This window comes from Carcharodon carcharias, unplaced genomic scaffold (assembly GCF_017639515.1).
Source record: "Carcharodon carcharias isolate sCarCar2 unplaced genomic scaffold, sCarCar2.pri scaffold_813_ctg1, whole genome shotgun sequence".
NCBI lineage: Eukaryota > Metazoa > Chordata > Chondrichthyes > Lamniformes > Lamnidae > Carcharodon > Carcharodon carcharias.
In genome coordinates this window covers 64,349-80,000 of record NW_024471120.1, presented here as the reverse complement: position 1 = coordinate 80,000, position 15,652 = coordinate 64,349, and the positions used below count along the sequence as shown (strand labels likewise).

The window sequence follows — 15,652 nt, the reverse complement described above, 5'->3', positions numbered from 1 at the left end:
AGTTCCAAAGATTCACAACCCTCCCGAATGAAGATATCTCTCCTCGTCTCCGTCCAAAATGGCCGACCCCTTCATCCTGAGACTGTGACCGCCACCCCACCCCTCACCCCTCACCCCTGTCATCAACAGTGATGTCAATGCTTAGCAATAACCTGCTCACTGATGCCCAGTTTGGGTTCTCCCAGGGTCACCCAGCTCCTGACCTCATTACAGCCTTGGTTCAAACATGGACAAAATATCTGAACTCCCGAGGTGAGGTGAGAGTGACTGCCCTTGACATCGAGGCAGCATTCGACCGAGCGTGGCATCTCCCTTTGTGCTGGGTATGACTCCAACCAGCGGAGAGATTCCCATTGACTCCAGTTTTGCTGGGACTGCAGCGGGTCAAGAAGGCAGCTCACCCACCACCTTCTCAAGGGGCAATTAGGGATGGGCAATAAACGCTGGGCCCAGCCAGCGACGCCCACATCCTGTAGAAACGTTCTTTTAAAATATCAGCCCAGTATAGGAGAGAGAGAGATAGAGAGAGAGAAAGAGTCAGAGCCAGGTAATTAGTAACAACACACACATAAAAATTCCAGACCAACATGTGAGATTCAGGGAGGTTTATTGAAAACACGGAAAGATGGAACCTTTTGAAAATCAAGATCCCAAATTGTGAATCTTCAGAGGCACCAACAATGTGAACAAAGAATCAACACTGGATAAGACTTCGCTAGGCTTGAGTTACACAGGATAACCCGTCACTGGGAGGGAATTACACACAGGATAACCTGTCACTGGGAGAGAGTTACACACAGGATAACCTGTCACTGGGAGAGAGTTACACACAGGATAACCTGTCACTGGGAGTGAGTTACACACAGGATAACACATCACTGGGAGAGAGTTACACACAGGATAACCTGTCACTGGGAGAGAGTTACACACAGGATAACCTGTCACTGGGAGTGAGTTACACACAGGATAACCTGTCACTGGGAGTGAGTTACACACAGGATAACGCATCACTGGGAGTGAGTTACACACAGGATAACGCATCACTGGGAGAGAGTTACACACAGGATAACCTGTCACTGGGAGTGAGTTACACACAGGATAACCTGTCACTGGGAGAGAGTTACACACAGGATAACCTGTCACTGGGAGTGAGTTACACACAGGATACCTGTCACTGGGAGTGAGTTACACACAGGATAACCTGTCACTGGGAGAGAGTTACACACAGGATAACCTGTCACTGGGAGTGAGTTACACACAGGATAACCTGTCACTGGGAGTGAGTTACACACAGGATAACGCATCACTGGGAGTGAGTTACACACAGGATAACACATCACTGGGAGCGAGTTACACACAGGATAACCTGTCACTGGGAGTGAGTTACACACAGGATAACCTGTCACTGGGAGAGAGTTACACAAAGGATAACCTGCCACTGGGAGTGAGTTACACACAGGATAACCTGTCACTGGGAGTGAGTTACACACAGGATAACCTGTCACTGGGAGTGAGTTAGACGCAGGATAATGCATCACTGGGAGCGAATTACACACAGGATAACCTGTCACTGGGAGTGAGTTACACAGAATAACCTGTCACTGGGAGAGAGTTACACACAGGATAACCTGTCACTGGGAGTGAGTTATACACAGGATAACGCATCACTGGGAGCGAGTTACACAGAGGATAACCTGTCACTGGGAGTGAGTTACACACAGGATAACCCATCACTGGGAGCGAGTTACACACAGGATAACCTGTCACTGGGAGTGAGTTACACACAGGATAACACATCACTGGGAGCGGGTTACACACAGGATAACACATTACTGGGAGCGAGTTACACACAGGATAACGCATCACTGGGAGTGAGCTACACACAGGATAACCCATCACTGGGAGTGAGTTACACACAGGATAACCTGTCACTGGGAGTGAGTTACACGCAGGATAATGCATCACTGGGAGCGAGTTACACACAGGATAACCTGTCACTGGGAGTGAGTTACACAGAATAACCTGTCACTGGGAGAGAGTTACACACAGGATAACCTGTCACTGGGAGTGAGTTACACACAGGATAACACATCACTGGGAGCGAGTTACACACAGGATAACCTGTCACTGGGAGCGAGTTACACACAGGATAACCTGTCACTGGGAGTGAGTTACACACAGGATAACCTGTCACTGGGAGTGCGTTACACACAGGATAACACATCACTGGGAGCGAGTTACACACAGGATAACGCATCACTGGGAGTGAGCTACACACAGGATAACCCATCATTGGGAGTGAGTTACACACAGGATAACCTGTCACTGGGAGTGAGTTACACACAGGATAACGCATCACTGGGAGTGAGTTACACACAGGATAACGCATCACTGGGAGTGAGCTACACACAGGATAACGCATCACTGGGAGCAAGTTACACCAAGATAACCCATCACTGGGAGTGAGTTACACACAGGATAACGCATCACTGGGAGCGAGTTACACACAGGATAACGCGTCACTGGGAGTGAGTTACACACAGGATAACCTGTCACTGGGAGCAGGTTACACACACTCACCAGGAATGCGATACAGACAAGGTAACAATTGGCCAGGAGTGAGTTACAGGCAGACTAACACATCAGTAGGAGTGAGTTACAGGCAGACTAACACATCAGTAGGAGTGAGTTACAGGCAGGAGAAGAATATCACCAGCGTGAATTCAACACAGAACAGGGTTGCAAACCTCACTGAAACTAACATTTCCACTACAGCACAGCAGGTATTGGGATCGAGGGGGGGAGAGGGTAGCTCCCCGAAGTGTGAACAAAATAACGGCAAGACGGATGTGCCAAACTGCAGCTGGGTTAAGCGGAGAAGAGGGATCAGGTTCTGGGCTGGTGATCCAGAGAGTCCTGGCTCCAGCATGGGCATCAGAGGTCGGGTCTTACTTGTGCCTGGGATTTAACTCGCTGTACAAGCCTTTCTCAGGCCCTCGCAGCTCCTGTGGGGAAGGAGACAGTGGTTAAAGCAATGCAGCCGACTGCATCTCAAAGCAGGTTGAAGTGAAAATGGCAGATTTCAATCAAAAAAGGGACATGAGGGGAAGCAGATGGGTTTTCACCACAATCGATGTTAGTTTCACCGTCACTGACTCGCTCTCCATTTCACACTGATTCTCTGAATTTAAATTTAAATTCCACCAGCAGCCAGGATGGGGGGGTTGGGGGGGGGGCAGGCGGCAGTGGGGTGGGGGGGTGGGGGGAGGAGGGATTGGTGTCCCCCCCTGTCCCCTGAGAAACAACCTGGGCCTCTGGATTACTAATCCAGTGCTGCTACCACTGTGCCACCCTCGCTCCTCCAATACTCCCTCAGTACTGACCCTCCGACAGTGCAGCACTCCCTCAGTACTGACCCTCTGACAGTGCAGCACTCCCTCAGTACTGACCCTCCGACAGTGCAGCACTCCCTCAGTACTGCCCCTCTGACAGTGCAGCACCCCCTCAGTACTGACCCTCTGACAGTGTGGCACTCCCTCAGTACTGACCCTCCAACAGTGCAGCACTCCCTCAGTACTGACCCTCTGACAGTGCAGCACTCCCTCAGTACTGACCCTCTGACAGTGTGGCACTCCCTCAGTACTGACCCTCCAACAGTGCAGCACTCCCTCAGTACTGACCCTCTGACAGTGCAGCACCCCCTCAGTACTGACCCTCTGACAGTGCAGCACCCCCTCAGTACTGACCCTCTGACAGTGTGGCACTCCCTCAGTACTGACCCTCCAACAGTGCAGCACTCCCTCAGTACTGACCCTCTGACAGTGCAGCACTCCCTCAGTACTGACCCTCTGACAGTGCTGCACTCCCTCAGTACTGACCCTCTGACAGTGCAGCACTCCCTCAGTACTGACCCTCTGACAGTGTGGCACTCCCTCAGTACTGACCCTCCAACAGTGCAGCACTCCCTCAGTACTGACCCTCTGACAGTGCAGCACTCCCTCAGTACTGACCCTCTGACAGTGTGGCACTCCCTCAGTACTGACCCTCCAACAGTGCAGCACTCCCTCAGTACTGACCCTCTGACAGTGCAGCACTCCCTCAGTACTGACTCTCCGACAGTGCAGAACTCCCTCAGTACTGACCCTCTAACAGTGCAGCACTCCCTCAGTACTGACCCTCTGAGAGTGCAGCACCCCCTCAGTACTGACTCTCTGACAATGCAGCACTCCCTCAGTACTGACCCTCTGACAGTGCAGCACCCCCTCAGTACTGACCCTCTGACAGTGCAGCACCCCCTCAGGACTGACCCTCTGACAGTGCAGCACCCCCTCAGTACTGACCCTCTGACAGTGCAGCACCCCCTCAGTACTGACCCTCTGACAGTGCAGCACCCCCTTAGTACTGACCCTCTGACAGTGCAGCACTCCCTCAGCACTGACCCTCTGACAGTGCAGCACTCCCTCAGTACTGACCCTCTGACAGTGCAGCACTCCCTCAGTACTGTCCCTCCGACAGTGCAGCACTCCCTCAGTACTGACCCTCCGACAGTGCAGCACTCCCTCAGTACTGTCGCTGGGAATGTCAGTACGGATTTCCTAATCTGGTACTGAGCCACATAGGAAGGGAGCGAATTCGAGAGCTCAGGGCCCCCCCCAGGCATCTGAAGGCACGGCCGCCGATGGTGGAGCGATGGGAATCGGGGGATGGTCAAGTGGCCGGAATTGGGAGGAGCACAGAGATCTCGGAGGGTTGTAGGGGCTGGAGGAGGTTACAGAGATAGGGAGGGTAGTAGGGGCTGGAGGAGGTTACAGAGATAGGGAGGGTTGTAGGGGCTGGAGGAGGTTACAGAGATAGGGAGGGTTGTAGGGGCTGGAGGAGGTTACAGAGATAGGGAGCGTTGTAGGGCTGGAGGAGGTTACAGAGATAGGGAGCGTTGTAGGGCTGGAGGAGGTTACAGAGATAGGGAGGGTTGTAGGGGCTGGAGGAGGTTACAGAGATAGGGAGCGTTGTAGGGCTGGAGGAGGTTCCCGAGATAGGGAGGGTTGTTGGGGCTGGAGGAGGTTACAGAGATAGGGAGGGTTGTAGGGGCTGGAGGAGGTTACAGAGATAGGGAGGGGTGCAGGGCTGGAGGAGGTTACAGAGATAGGGTCAGGGGAGAGGGTGATTGTGGAGGTTACAGAGATAGTCACTGGGAGAGGAAGATGGAGGAGTTTACAGAGTTAGTGAGGGGGCGAGCATGATGTTGGAGAGGTCTGTCTACCATCTCAATACCCACCTCATATGTTGACTCTGCGTCCACTTTGGGTTTGCTCGTTGGCTGTGGTAACTCATTACCTGGAAGACAGAAATCAGATTAGCACCCGTGCTCTCTTTCCTACCTCTTCATCTTTCCCTCTATCTCAATCTTCCTGGGTGTGTCACCATCTTCTATCCCGCACCAACACTCCTTCTCTGTTTGTCATTCCTTCTGTCCATCCCTCTCTCTCTTTCATTGACTCTCCCTCTCTCACTGTCTCTCCATCCCTCACTTGGTTACTCACTCTATATTCCTCTCTCTGCCCTCTCTTTTCCATTGACAATCCCTGTTTCCCTGTTCCTCACTCTCTATTGCTCCCCATCTCTCTCTCCCTTTCCCTCTCTATCCCTCTTTGTCTATTCCTATCTCTCATTCTCTCCCTCTTAACTTGTCACTCTTGACCCTTCTATCCATCACACCTCATGCTTTCTCTCCTTCTCTATCTCTCTGTCCATCTCGCTCTCTCATTCGGCATCTAACTCCCTCACAGGTTTTTCATCAAATCATATTGGGGAATATTAAAAGCCATTTATAAGAACGGTAACTGGTGAAATTAATCCTGTACTCCTTCATGTGTACAGTGGGAGTGAATGGGAAGGGATTTGGGTCCATTGGGATTGTGTACAGTGGGAGTGAACAGGAAGGGGTTTGGATCCATTGGGATTGTGTACAGTGGGAGTGAACGGGAAGGGGTTTGGGTCCATTGGGATTGTGTACGGTAGGAGTGAACAGGAAGGGGTTTGGGTCCATTGGGATTGTGTATGGTGGGAGTGAACGGGAAGGGGTTTGGGTCCATTGGGATTGTGTACAGTGGGAGTGAATGGGAAGGGGTTTGGGTCCATTGGGATTGTGTACAGTGGGAGTGAACGGGAAGGGGTTTGGGTCCATTGGGATTGTGTACAGTGGGAGTGAACGGGAAGGGGTTTGGGTCCATTGGGATTGTGTACAGTGGGAGTGAACGGGAAGGGGTTTGTGTCCATTGGGATTGTGTGTGGTGGGAGTGAATGGGAAGGGGTTTGTGTCCATTGGGATTGTGTATGGTGGGAGTGAACGGGAAGGGGTTTGTGTCCATTGGGATTGTGTACGGTGGGAGTGAACGGGAAGGGGTTTGGATCCATCGGGATTGTGTACAGTGGGAGTGAACGGGAAGGGGTTTGGGATTGGGATTGTGTACAGTGGGAGTGAACGGGAAGGGGTTTGGGATTGGGATTGTGTACAGTGGGAGTGAACGGGAAAGGGTTTGGGTCCATTGGGATTGTGTACAGTGGGAGTGAACGGGAAGGGGTTTGGGATTGGGATTGTGTACGGTGGGAGTGAACGGGAAGGGGTTTGGGTCCATTGGGATTATGTACAGTGGGAGTGAACGGGAAAGGGTTTGGATCCATTGGGATTGTGTACAGTGGGAGTGAACGGGAAGGGGTTTGGGTCCATTGGGATTATGTACAGTGGGAGTGAACGGGAAGGGGTTTGGGATTGGGATTGTGTACGGTGGGAGTGAATGGGAAGGGGTTTGGGTCCATTGGGATTGTGTACAGTGGGAGTGAACGGGAAAGGTTTTGGGTCCATTGGGATTATGTACAGTGGGAGTGAATGGGAAGGGGTTTGGGACCATTGGGATTGTGTACAGTGGGAGTGAACGGGAAAGGGTTTGGGACCATTGGGATTATGTACAGTGGGAGTGAACAGGAAGGGGTTTGGGATTGGGATTGTGTACAGTGGGAGTGAATGGGAAGGTGTTTGGGTCCATTGGGATTGTGTACAGTGAGAGTGAACGGGAAGGGGTTTGGGTCCATTGGGATTATGTACAGTGGGAGTGAACGGGAAAGGGTTTGTGTCCATTGGAATTGTGTACAGTGGGAGTGAACGGGAAGGGGTTTGGTTCCATTGGGATTGTGTACAGTGGGAGTGAACAGGAAGGGGTTTGGCTCCATTGGGATTGTGTACAGTGGGAGTCAACGGGAAGGGGTTTGGGTCCATTGGGATTGTGTACAGTGGGAGTGAATGGGAAGGGGTTTGGGTCCATTGGGATTGTGTACAGTGGGAGTGAATGGGAAGGGGTTTGGGTCCATTGGGATTGTGTACAGTGGGAGTGAATGGGAAGGGGTTTGGGTCCATTGGGATTGTGTACAGTGGGAGTGAACGGGAAGGGGTTTGGGTCCATTGGGATTGTGTACAGTGGGAGTGAACGGGAAAGGGTTTGGGATTGGGATTGTGTACGGTGGGAGTGAATGGGAAGGGGTTTGGGTCCATTGGGATTGTGTACAGTGGGAGTGAACGGGAAAGGGTTTGGGTCCATTGGGATTATGTACAGTGGGAGTGAATGGGAAGGGGTTTGGGACCATTGGGATTGTGTACAGTGGGAGTGAACGGGAAAGGGTTTGGGACCATTGGGATTATGTACAGTGGGAGTGAACAGGAAGGGGTTTGGGATTGGGATTGTGTACAGTGGGAGTGAATGGGAAGGTGTTTGGGTCCATTGGGATTGTGTACAGTGAGAGTGAACGGGAAGGGGTTTGGGTCCATTGGGATTATGTACAGTGGGAGTGAACGGGAAAGGGTTTGTGTCCATTGGAATTGTGTACAGTGGGAGTGAACGGGAAAGGGTTTGGGACCATTGGGATTGTGTACAGTGGGAGTGAACGGGAAAGGGTTTGTGTCCATTGGAATTGTGTACAGTGGGAGTGAACGGGAAAGGGTTTGGGACCATTGGGATTGTGTACAGTGGGAGTGAACGGGAAGGGGTTTGGATCCATTGGGATCATGCAGAATTCCGCTAATTTTCAAAATCGGGGTAATTGATGCCAAGCGGAGTGTGGGCTGATGGGAAACCGCCTGAATGTTAAAAACTGAAGAATCAAGAAATGAGTTCAAACCATTGGTCCCGTCTGTCACTCCCCTCCTGGCAAAGTAGTAGATTGTCATGGCGATCATGATCGTTATCATGACATCGCCGATTATTATTCCGGCAATGACTCCTGCATCAATCCGGTAACAATCCTCACATCCTGGAGATGATGAGAACACGGGGTTAAAGGTCAGCGTGTGTCCTGGCTCCCAGGACAGACACAATACAACTTACATAGAGCAGACCCACACTCAGCATTAAGGTACAAAACTCAGACAGATTATACCAGAACAATCTGGAAAGACTGAACAGGCCGGGGCTCCTTTCTCTAGAAAAGAGAAGGCTGAGGTGGAGACCTGATCGAGGTCTTTAAAACGATGAAAGGGTTTCGATGGGGTAGACGTAGAGAAGATGTTTCCACTTGTCGGAGTGAGACCAGAACTAGGGGACCATCGATATAAGATCGTCACTAATAAACCCAATGGGGGGATTCAGGAGAAACCTCTTTACCCAGAGAGTGGGGAGAATGTGGGACTCACTCCCACAGGGAGTGGTCGAGGTGAATAGTGTCGATGTGTTTAAGGGGGAAGCTGGTTAACCACACGAGGGGGAGAGAGGAATAGAAGGATATGGGGATGGGGTGAGATGGAGGGGGGGGTGGGAGGAGGCTGGTGTGGAGCAGAAACACCGGCACGGAGCAGATGGGCCTAATGGCCTGTTGCTCTACAGAGATTACTGCATAAAACTCTGCGAAGCTGGACCTGTGACACCGACATTTAAAGGATAATTAAAATAATATCAACACTCACCATTCTGCCCATTCACTACACCTGAGGGATAACCAAAGAAGAGATATTAACAGCAACCTCAGCAGTTAGAGACATACACTGGCACAGGAACAGGAGGAGGCCCATTCAGCCCCCTCGAGCCTGTTACACAGGAACAGGAGGAGGCCCATTCAGCCCCCTCGAGCCTGTTACACAGGAACAGAAGGAGGCCATTCAGCCCCCTCGAGCCTGTTACACAGGAACAGGAGGAGGCCATTCAGCCCCCTCGAGCCTGTTACACAGGAACAGGAGGAGGCCCATTCAGCCCCCTCGAGCCTGTTACACAGGAACAGGAGGAGGCCATTCAGCCCCCTCGAGCCTGTTACACAGGAACAGGAGGAGACCCATTCAGCCCCCTCGAGCCTGTTACACAGGAACAGGAGGAGGCCCATTCCGCACCCTCGAGCCTGTTACACAGGGACAGGAGGAGGCCCATTCAGCCCCCTCCAGCATGTTACCCAGGGACAGGAGGAGGACCATTCAGCCCTCGTGTCTGTTCCTCTATTCAGTCAGCCTTGGTTCTGTAAACCATTCTGTCACCCAACAATGATCAATAAAAACAGATGCTGAAAGTCTGAAATCAAAAGAGAAAATGCTGGAGAAACTCAGATCTGACAGCCTCTGTGGAAAGAGACACAGAGTTAACGTTTCAGTCTAAATGACGTCATTGGAAATCCCTCAATTCCAGCATTGAACTTTTCTATTGACCCCTCCCACCTCGACAGCTTTTTCTGGGGTAGAGAGTTAGAGATTTCCACTCCCGCTTTATGTGAGGAAGTGCTTCCTGACATCACCCCCTGAACGGCCTGACTCCAATTATAAGGTTCCTCCCTCTTGAACAGTACTCCCTCTCACCAGACAAAATAGTTTCTCTCAATAGAAGAATTTAATCATCTCAAACAATGGACTCCCTGTCAGATTAGTTTAATGTCTGTTATAAATGAGGCATGAAGCTGTTTGTTTTAGCCTGAGGTGAGATACAGAGTAAAACTCCCTCTACACTGTCCCCATCAAACACTCCCAGGGACAGGTACAGCACGGTGTTAGATACAGAGTAAAACTCCCTCTACACCGTCCCCATCAAACACTCCCAGGACAGGTACAGCACGGTGTTAGATACAGAGTAAAGCTCACTCTACACTGTCCCCATCAAACACTCCCAGGACAGGTACAGCACGGGTTTAGATACAGAGTAAATCTCCCTCTACACTGTCCCCATCAAACGCTCCCAAGACAGGTACAGCACGGGGTTAGATACAGAGTAAAGCTCCCTCTACACTGTCCCCATCAAACATCCCAGGACATGTACAGCACGGTGTTAGATACAGAGTAAAGCTCCCTCTACACTGTCCACATCAAACACTCTCAGGACAGGTACAGCACGGGGTTAGATACAGAGTAAAACTCCCTCTACACTGTCCACATCAAACACTCTCAGGACAGGTACAGCACTCGAATGAAAGCAGAAAATGCTGGACAAACTCAGCAGGTCTGACAGCGTCTGTGAAGCGTGAACCAGAGTTAACATTTCCAGTCCTTATGCATTTTCTTTACAGCTAAAGCAAAGTAGAAATTTGATGGATTTTTTACTGTTTAAGATGGTGTAGAGCAAGATTGAAGGTCAGAGATAGGTGGGAGCTCAGGGAGATTGTCAAAGATGTCATGGACACAAGACAAAGGGAGCGTTAAAGTCTAAAGAAGGTGCTGATGATGGCATAAAGTTAAGAAATCAGAATGTGACTAGCAGAACAAGGGTCTGTGTCCTACGAAAGCCCAACAGCGAATCAAGTGATAATCGACCCTGTGGGGGGAGGGAGGAGCAGGAAAAAGAATAGAAAATGAGTAAAATAAAATATGAAAAACGTGCTGTGGATAAAGGGGAACTGGTGGATGTGCTGTACCTAGATTTCCAGAAGGCAGGACTGCCACATCCTAGATTATTGCAGAAAATAAAGGCTCATGGTTCAGCAGGTCATGTATTGACATGGATCGAAGATTGGCTGGTTAACAGGGAGCGGAGAGTAGGCAATAATGGGTCTTTATCTGGTTGGGAAGATGGAATGAGTGGTGAGCCACTATGGGTCAGAGCTGGAACCTCGACTGTTTACGATTTATGTAAAAGACGATGAAGGGAGGGATGGGATGGTTCCATATTTGCTGCTGACACAAACACAGGTAGGAAAGTAAATTGTGAAGAGGACATAAGGAGGTTACAAAAAGATATGGAAGGTTTAAGTGAGCGGGCAAAGGTTTGACAAATGGAGTGTAATATGGGAATATGTGAAATCGTCCAATTTGGCAGGAAGAATAAAGGGAAGCTTTATTATCTAAACGGTGAGAGATTGCAGAGCACTGAAATGCAGAGGGAGCTGGTGCATGAATCACAAAAGGCTCGTGTGCGGGTACAGCAGGTAATTCGGGAAGCGAATAGAATGTTACTGTGAGGGGAGTTGAATATAAAAGTAGGGAGGTTACCCTTCAGTTGTACAGGGCACTGGTGAGACCACATCTGGAGTATTGCGTACAGTGTCGGTCTCCTTATTTAAGGAAGGATGTGAATACATTGGAAGCCGTTCAGAGAAGGTTTACCAGACCAATACCAGGAATGGATAGGGTTGTCTTATGAGGGAAGGTTGGACAGGTTAGGCTTGTATCCACTGAAGTTTAGAAGAGTGAGAGGCAACTTGATTGAAACAATCAAGAGCCTGAGGGGGTCTTGACAGGGTGGGTGTGGAGAGGGTGTTCCCTCTTGTGCGAGAATCTAGAACCAGGGGGCCACTGTTTAAAAATAAGGGGTCGCCAGTTTAAAACGGAGGTGAGGAGAAATGTTTCCTCTTAGAGGGTGGTGAGTCTTTGGAACTGTCTCCCTGAAAAGGCAGGAAACAGGGTCTTGGAATATTTTTAAGGCCGAGGTGGATAGATTCTTGGTAAGCAAGGGGGGTGAAAGGTTATCAGGGGGTGGGCGGAATGCAGGTCTGAGGTTACTATCAGATCAGCCGTGATCTTATTAAATGGCAGAGCAGAGGCCGAGGGGCTGAATGGCCTCCTCCTGCTCCTTGCTCGCACGCAATAATATTGAAAGGAAACAAAATAAATAAATAAATAAAATATAAAAATTAAAATGTAAATAGATATATCAAGTATTGGATTAATAAGGCAGTGGGGACGGAGGAGAGAGTTCACGGTCTGAAGCTGTCGAACTCAACGCTAAGTCCGGAATGCTGTAAAGTGCACGGTCGGAAGATGCCTCATCTTTGCGTTGGGCTTCACTGGAACAATGCAGCAGGCCGAGGACGGACATGTGGGCTTGCTCTCAGGCCAATTTGTCCAGTGAAACAGTGGCGTTGCCAGACCTGGGTGCCAGAGTAGATTAGCGGTTGACGGTGCAGTGACGGGCGATCTATATTGGAACGTGAGACCCACACCGCGTCCTGAATCCTGGGGCCGTGGTTGAAACAATGGGGAAACGTCTCTGTAAAGCAGAAGTTCCACAACCTCCCTCGGCAAGCGCTTCAGGACTTCCTGTTTGGCAGCTGAACCTGCTGTGGCCTCTCTCCTTCACCCCCCCACCCTCCCCCCCCACCACCCCTCCCACCCACCCAAACCAGTCCTGCCAGGTGCCAACCACCCCAGTGGCTTTAGCAGATCTCCACACAGGCTGGGCAAAGTGCAGCCTGCAGTTGTCTGGGCCTCATACAGGAGGCAGAATGAATTCAGTTCCAAAAAAAAAATACAATTCTGGCTCTTGAGCTGCACATCCAGACACCTTTTTAACTGGTGAAAGCAAAGCTGCTGAGTTTTTCCAGGTACTTTTGTTTTGCTTCAGTTTTTAAATGAGTTGAGGGTTTCTGTCTCTGCTGCTCTTTGAGTGGGTTCCAGACCCCCACAGCCCTCTGGGTGGAAAATCTTCCTCATCTCCCCTCTCATCTTCCCAACAATCACTGTAAATCGGCCTAGTCACGGACCTCTCTGCTAAAGTAAACAGGCCCTTCCCATCCACTCTCTCCAGGTTCTTCACAATCTTATACGTCTCAATCGAATCAGCCCTCGGCCTCCTCGGTTCCAAGGGGAACAATCCCAACCCATCCAACCTTTCCTCATAGCTGCAACTTTCCAGTCCGGGCAACACCCTCGTCAACCTCCTCTCTACCCTCTCGAATGCTATCACACCCTTTCTGTAAAGGGGTGACCAGAACTGCACACGGCGCTCAAATTGTGGCCTATATCGATACAGTTCCAGCACAACTTCCCCGCTCTGATATTCTGTACCTCGGTTAACAAATGACAGGATTCCATCCGCCTTCTGAACCACCTTATCGACCTGTCCTGCTACCTTCAGGGATCTGTGGGCATGTACTCCCCAGTCCCTCGCTTCCACTATGCCTCTCAATGTTCTCCAATTAATGGTGTAATCCTTCGCCTTGTTGCACCTCCCCAAATACGAGACCTCACACTTCTCTGGGTCCAATTCCATTAGCCACTTTCTTGCCTGGCTGACCAGTCCATTGGTGTCTTCCTTCAGTCGACAGCTATCCTCCTCACTGTTAACCACGTAGCCAAACTTTGTGTCATCTCGAGACTTCTTGATCTCACCCCCCCCTACATTTACATTCAAATCATTGATATAAACCACAAAGAACAGTGGGTCCGGTATTGAGCCCTGCAGAACCTCACTGGAAACAACCTCCCAGCCCCCAAAAACACCCATCAACAATTACCCTTTGTTTCCTACCACTGAGCAGATCTTGTATCCCGCATGGTACATTCCCATGGAGACTATGGGCTTTTACTGTTTAACCAGCCTGTCATGTGGAACCTTGTCAAAAGCCTTGCTAAAATCTATGTAGGCCGCATGGACCACACTTTCCTCATCAATCCTCCTTGTCACTCCCTCAGAAATTTCAATTGGGTTAGTCAGACATGACCATCCCTTAACAAATCCATGCCAACTGCCCTGGATTAATCCAGGTCCATCCAAGTGACCAATAGTCCACCCACGACAGCAGTCAGACTGCCTGGCCTGTGTAAATTCAGCCGATCCCTCTCTCCCTCTTTGAGAACAGGTCCAGCGTTAACAGATGGGTCTGAAGCCGAGAGGTGGGCAAAGAGTCAGTCAAGGAGGCCGGAGCATCATAACGAGGGTGAAAAATACAGAGAGAGAGAGAGAGAGATAGAAAGAGAGAGAGAGAGAGTGAAGTGCAGAGATTAAGCGAGGGAATTCCAGAGCTCAGGGACCCCCAGGTAGCTGAAGGCACGGCCTCCAGTGCTGGAGCGATGGGAATCAGGGGATGGTCAAGAGGCTGGAATTGGAGGAACGCAGAGATCTCTGAGGGTTGTAGTGGCTGGAGGAGGTTACAGAAATAGGGAGGGTATTAGGGGCTGGAGGAGGTTACAGAGATAGGGAGGGTTGTAGGGGCTGGAGGAGGTTACAGAGATAGGGAGGGTTGTAGGGGCTGGAGGAGGTTACAGAGATAGGGAATGTTGAAGGGGCTGTAGGGTGTTACAGAGATAGGGAGGTTTGTAGGGGCTGGAGGAGGTTACAGTGATAGGGAGGGTTGTAGGGGCTGGAAGAGGTTACAGAGATAGGGAGAGGTGTATTGGCTGGAGGAGGTTACAGAGATAGGGAGTGTTGTAGGGGCTGGAGGATGTTACAGAGATGGTTGATGGGAGTGGGCAAATTTGAACACAAGGAGATGAAATTTAAAATTGCGATAACTTACCCCACAACAGACAGGAGAGAAACAGAGAGAGGGTCAGGATTCTGGAAGTCCCCGGCTTCTCCATGGTTCTCTTCGATGTTAAAAGTCTGAAGGGCTGGAGTCCGGCAGCTCCCTGATTCAGGTGGAGCAGAACTCGATATAGAAAAGGGAAGCAGAAGGCAACCGGGAATTATCCGAGATCACAGAGGCTTCAACCTGAGAGTGGAAACGAGTCAGTGGGTGGGTAAGTGCATGAGGAAGTACAGTACTGAAGAAACTGCTTCAAATGTTCCGTCAGAAGTGTTTGTGGTCAAGAGTCCAGCAAACAGCTAAAGTAGGACAGACAGAGTGAATGACATCACGAAACCGAGAGACAGACATATCACAACACCGAGAGACCGCGATATCACAACACAGAGAGACAGAGATATCACAACACCGAGAGACAGAGATTTCACAACACCGAGACAAAGAGACATCAAAACACCGAGAGACAGAGACATCACAACACCGAGAGACAGTGATATCACAACACCGAGAGACAGAGACAACACAACACTGAGAGACAGGAATATCACAACACCGAGAGACAGAGAAAACAAAACACCGAGATATAGAGACACCACAACACCGAGAGACAGAGATATCACAACACCGAGAGACAGAGATTTCAAAACACCGAGAGACAGAGACATCACAACACCGAGAGACAGAGACATCAAAACACCGAGAGACAGAGACATCACAACACCGAGAGACAGAGACATCACAACACGGAGAGACAGAGATATCACAACACCGAGAGACAGAGACATCACAACACCGAGAGACAGCGACATCAAAACACCGAAAGACAGAGACATCACAACACCGAGAGACAGAGACATCACAACACCGAGAGACAGAGATATCACGCCACCGAGAGACAGAGACATCAAAACACCGAGAGACCGAGATATCACAACACTGAGAGACAGAGACATCA

At 50.3% G+C, this 15,652-nt stretch overlaps 2 protein-coding genes across 4 annotated transcripts; both read right to left on the bottom strand.

The window, feature by feature from the left end:
- Positions 1–590: 590 nt before the first annotated feature.
- On the bottom strand, positions 591–2,511 carry LOC121275203 (keratin-associated protein 10-10-like). 3 transcript variants are annotated; one of them, XM_041182629.1, is made up of 4 exons: positions 2,484–2,511; positions 2,023–2,319; positions 1,596–1,925; positions 591–1,498 (listed from the first exon to the last, which is right to left on the bottom strand). In XM_041182629.1, exons 1-4 carry the CDS (start codon positions 2,485–2,487, stop codon positions 1,140–1,142), a joined length of 990 nt encoding a protein of 329 aa, XP_041038563.1. In that variant the 5' UTR covers positions 2,488–2,511; the 3' UTR covers positions 591–1,139. The 3 variants fall into 3 exon arrangements, with proteins under 3 accessions (XP_041038563.1, XP_041038562.1, XP_041038561.1); XM_041182628.1 differs by lacking the exon at positions 2,484–2,511 and having other exon boundaries at positions 591–1,234; positions 1,301–1,498; positions 2,023–2,422; XM_041182627.1 differs by lacking the exon at positions 2,484–2,511 and having other exon boundaries at positions 2,023–2,422.
- On the bottom strand, positions 591–14,954 carry LOC121275205 (TYRO protein tyrosine kinase-binding protein-like). The gene is made up of 5 exons (XM_041182630.1): positions 14,689–14,954; positions 8,951–8,971; positions 8,170–8,301; positions 5,276–5,334; positions 591–3,005 (listed from the first exon to the last, which is right to left on the bottom strand). The coding sequence occupies exons 1-5, from the start codon at positions 14,750–14,752 to the stop codon at positions 2,949–2,951; spliced, it is 333 nt and encodes a 110-aa protein (XP_041038564.1). The 5' UTR covers positions 14,753–14,954; the 3' UTR covers positions 591–2,948.
- Between the last annotated feature and the right edge of the window lie 698 nt (positions 14,955–15,652).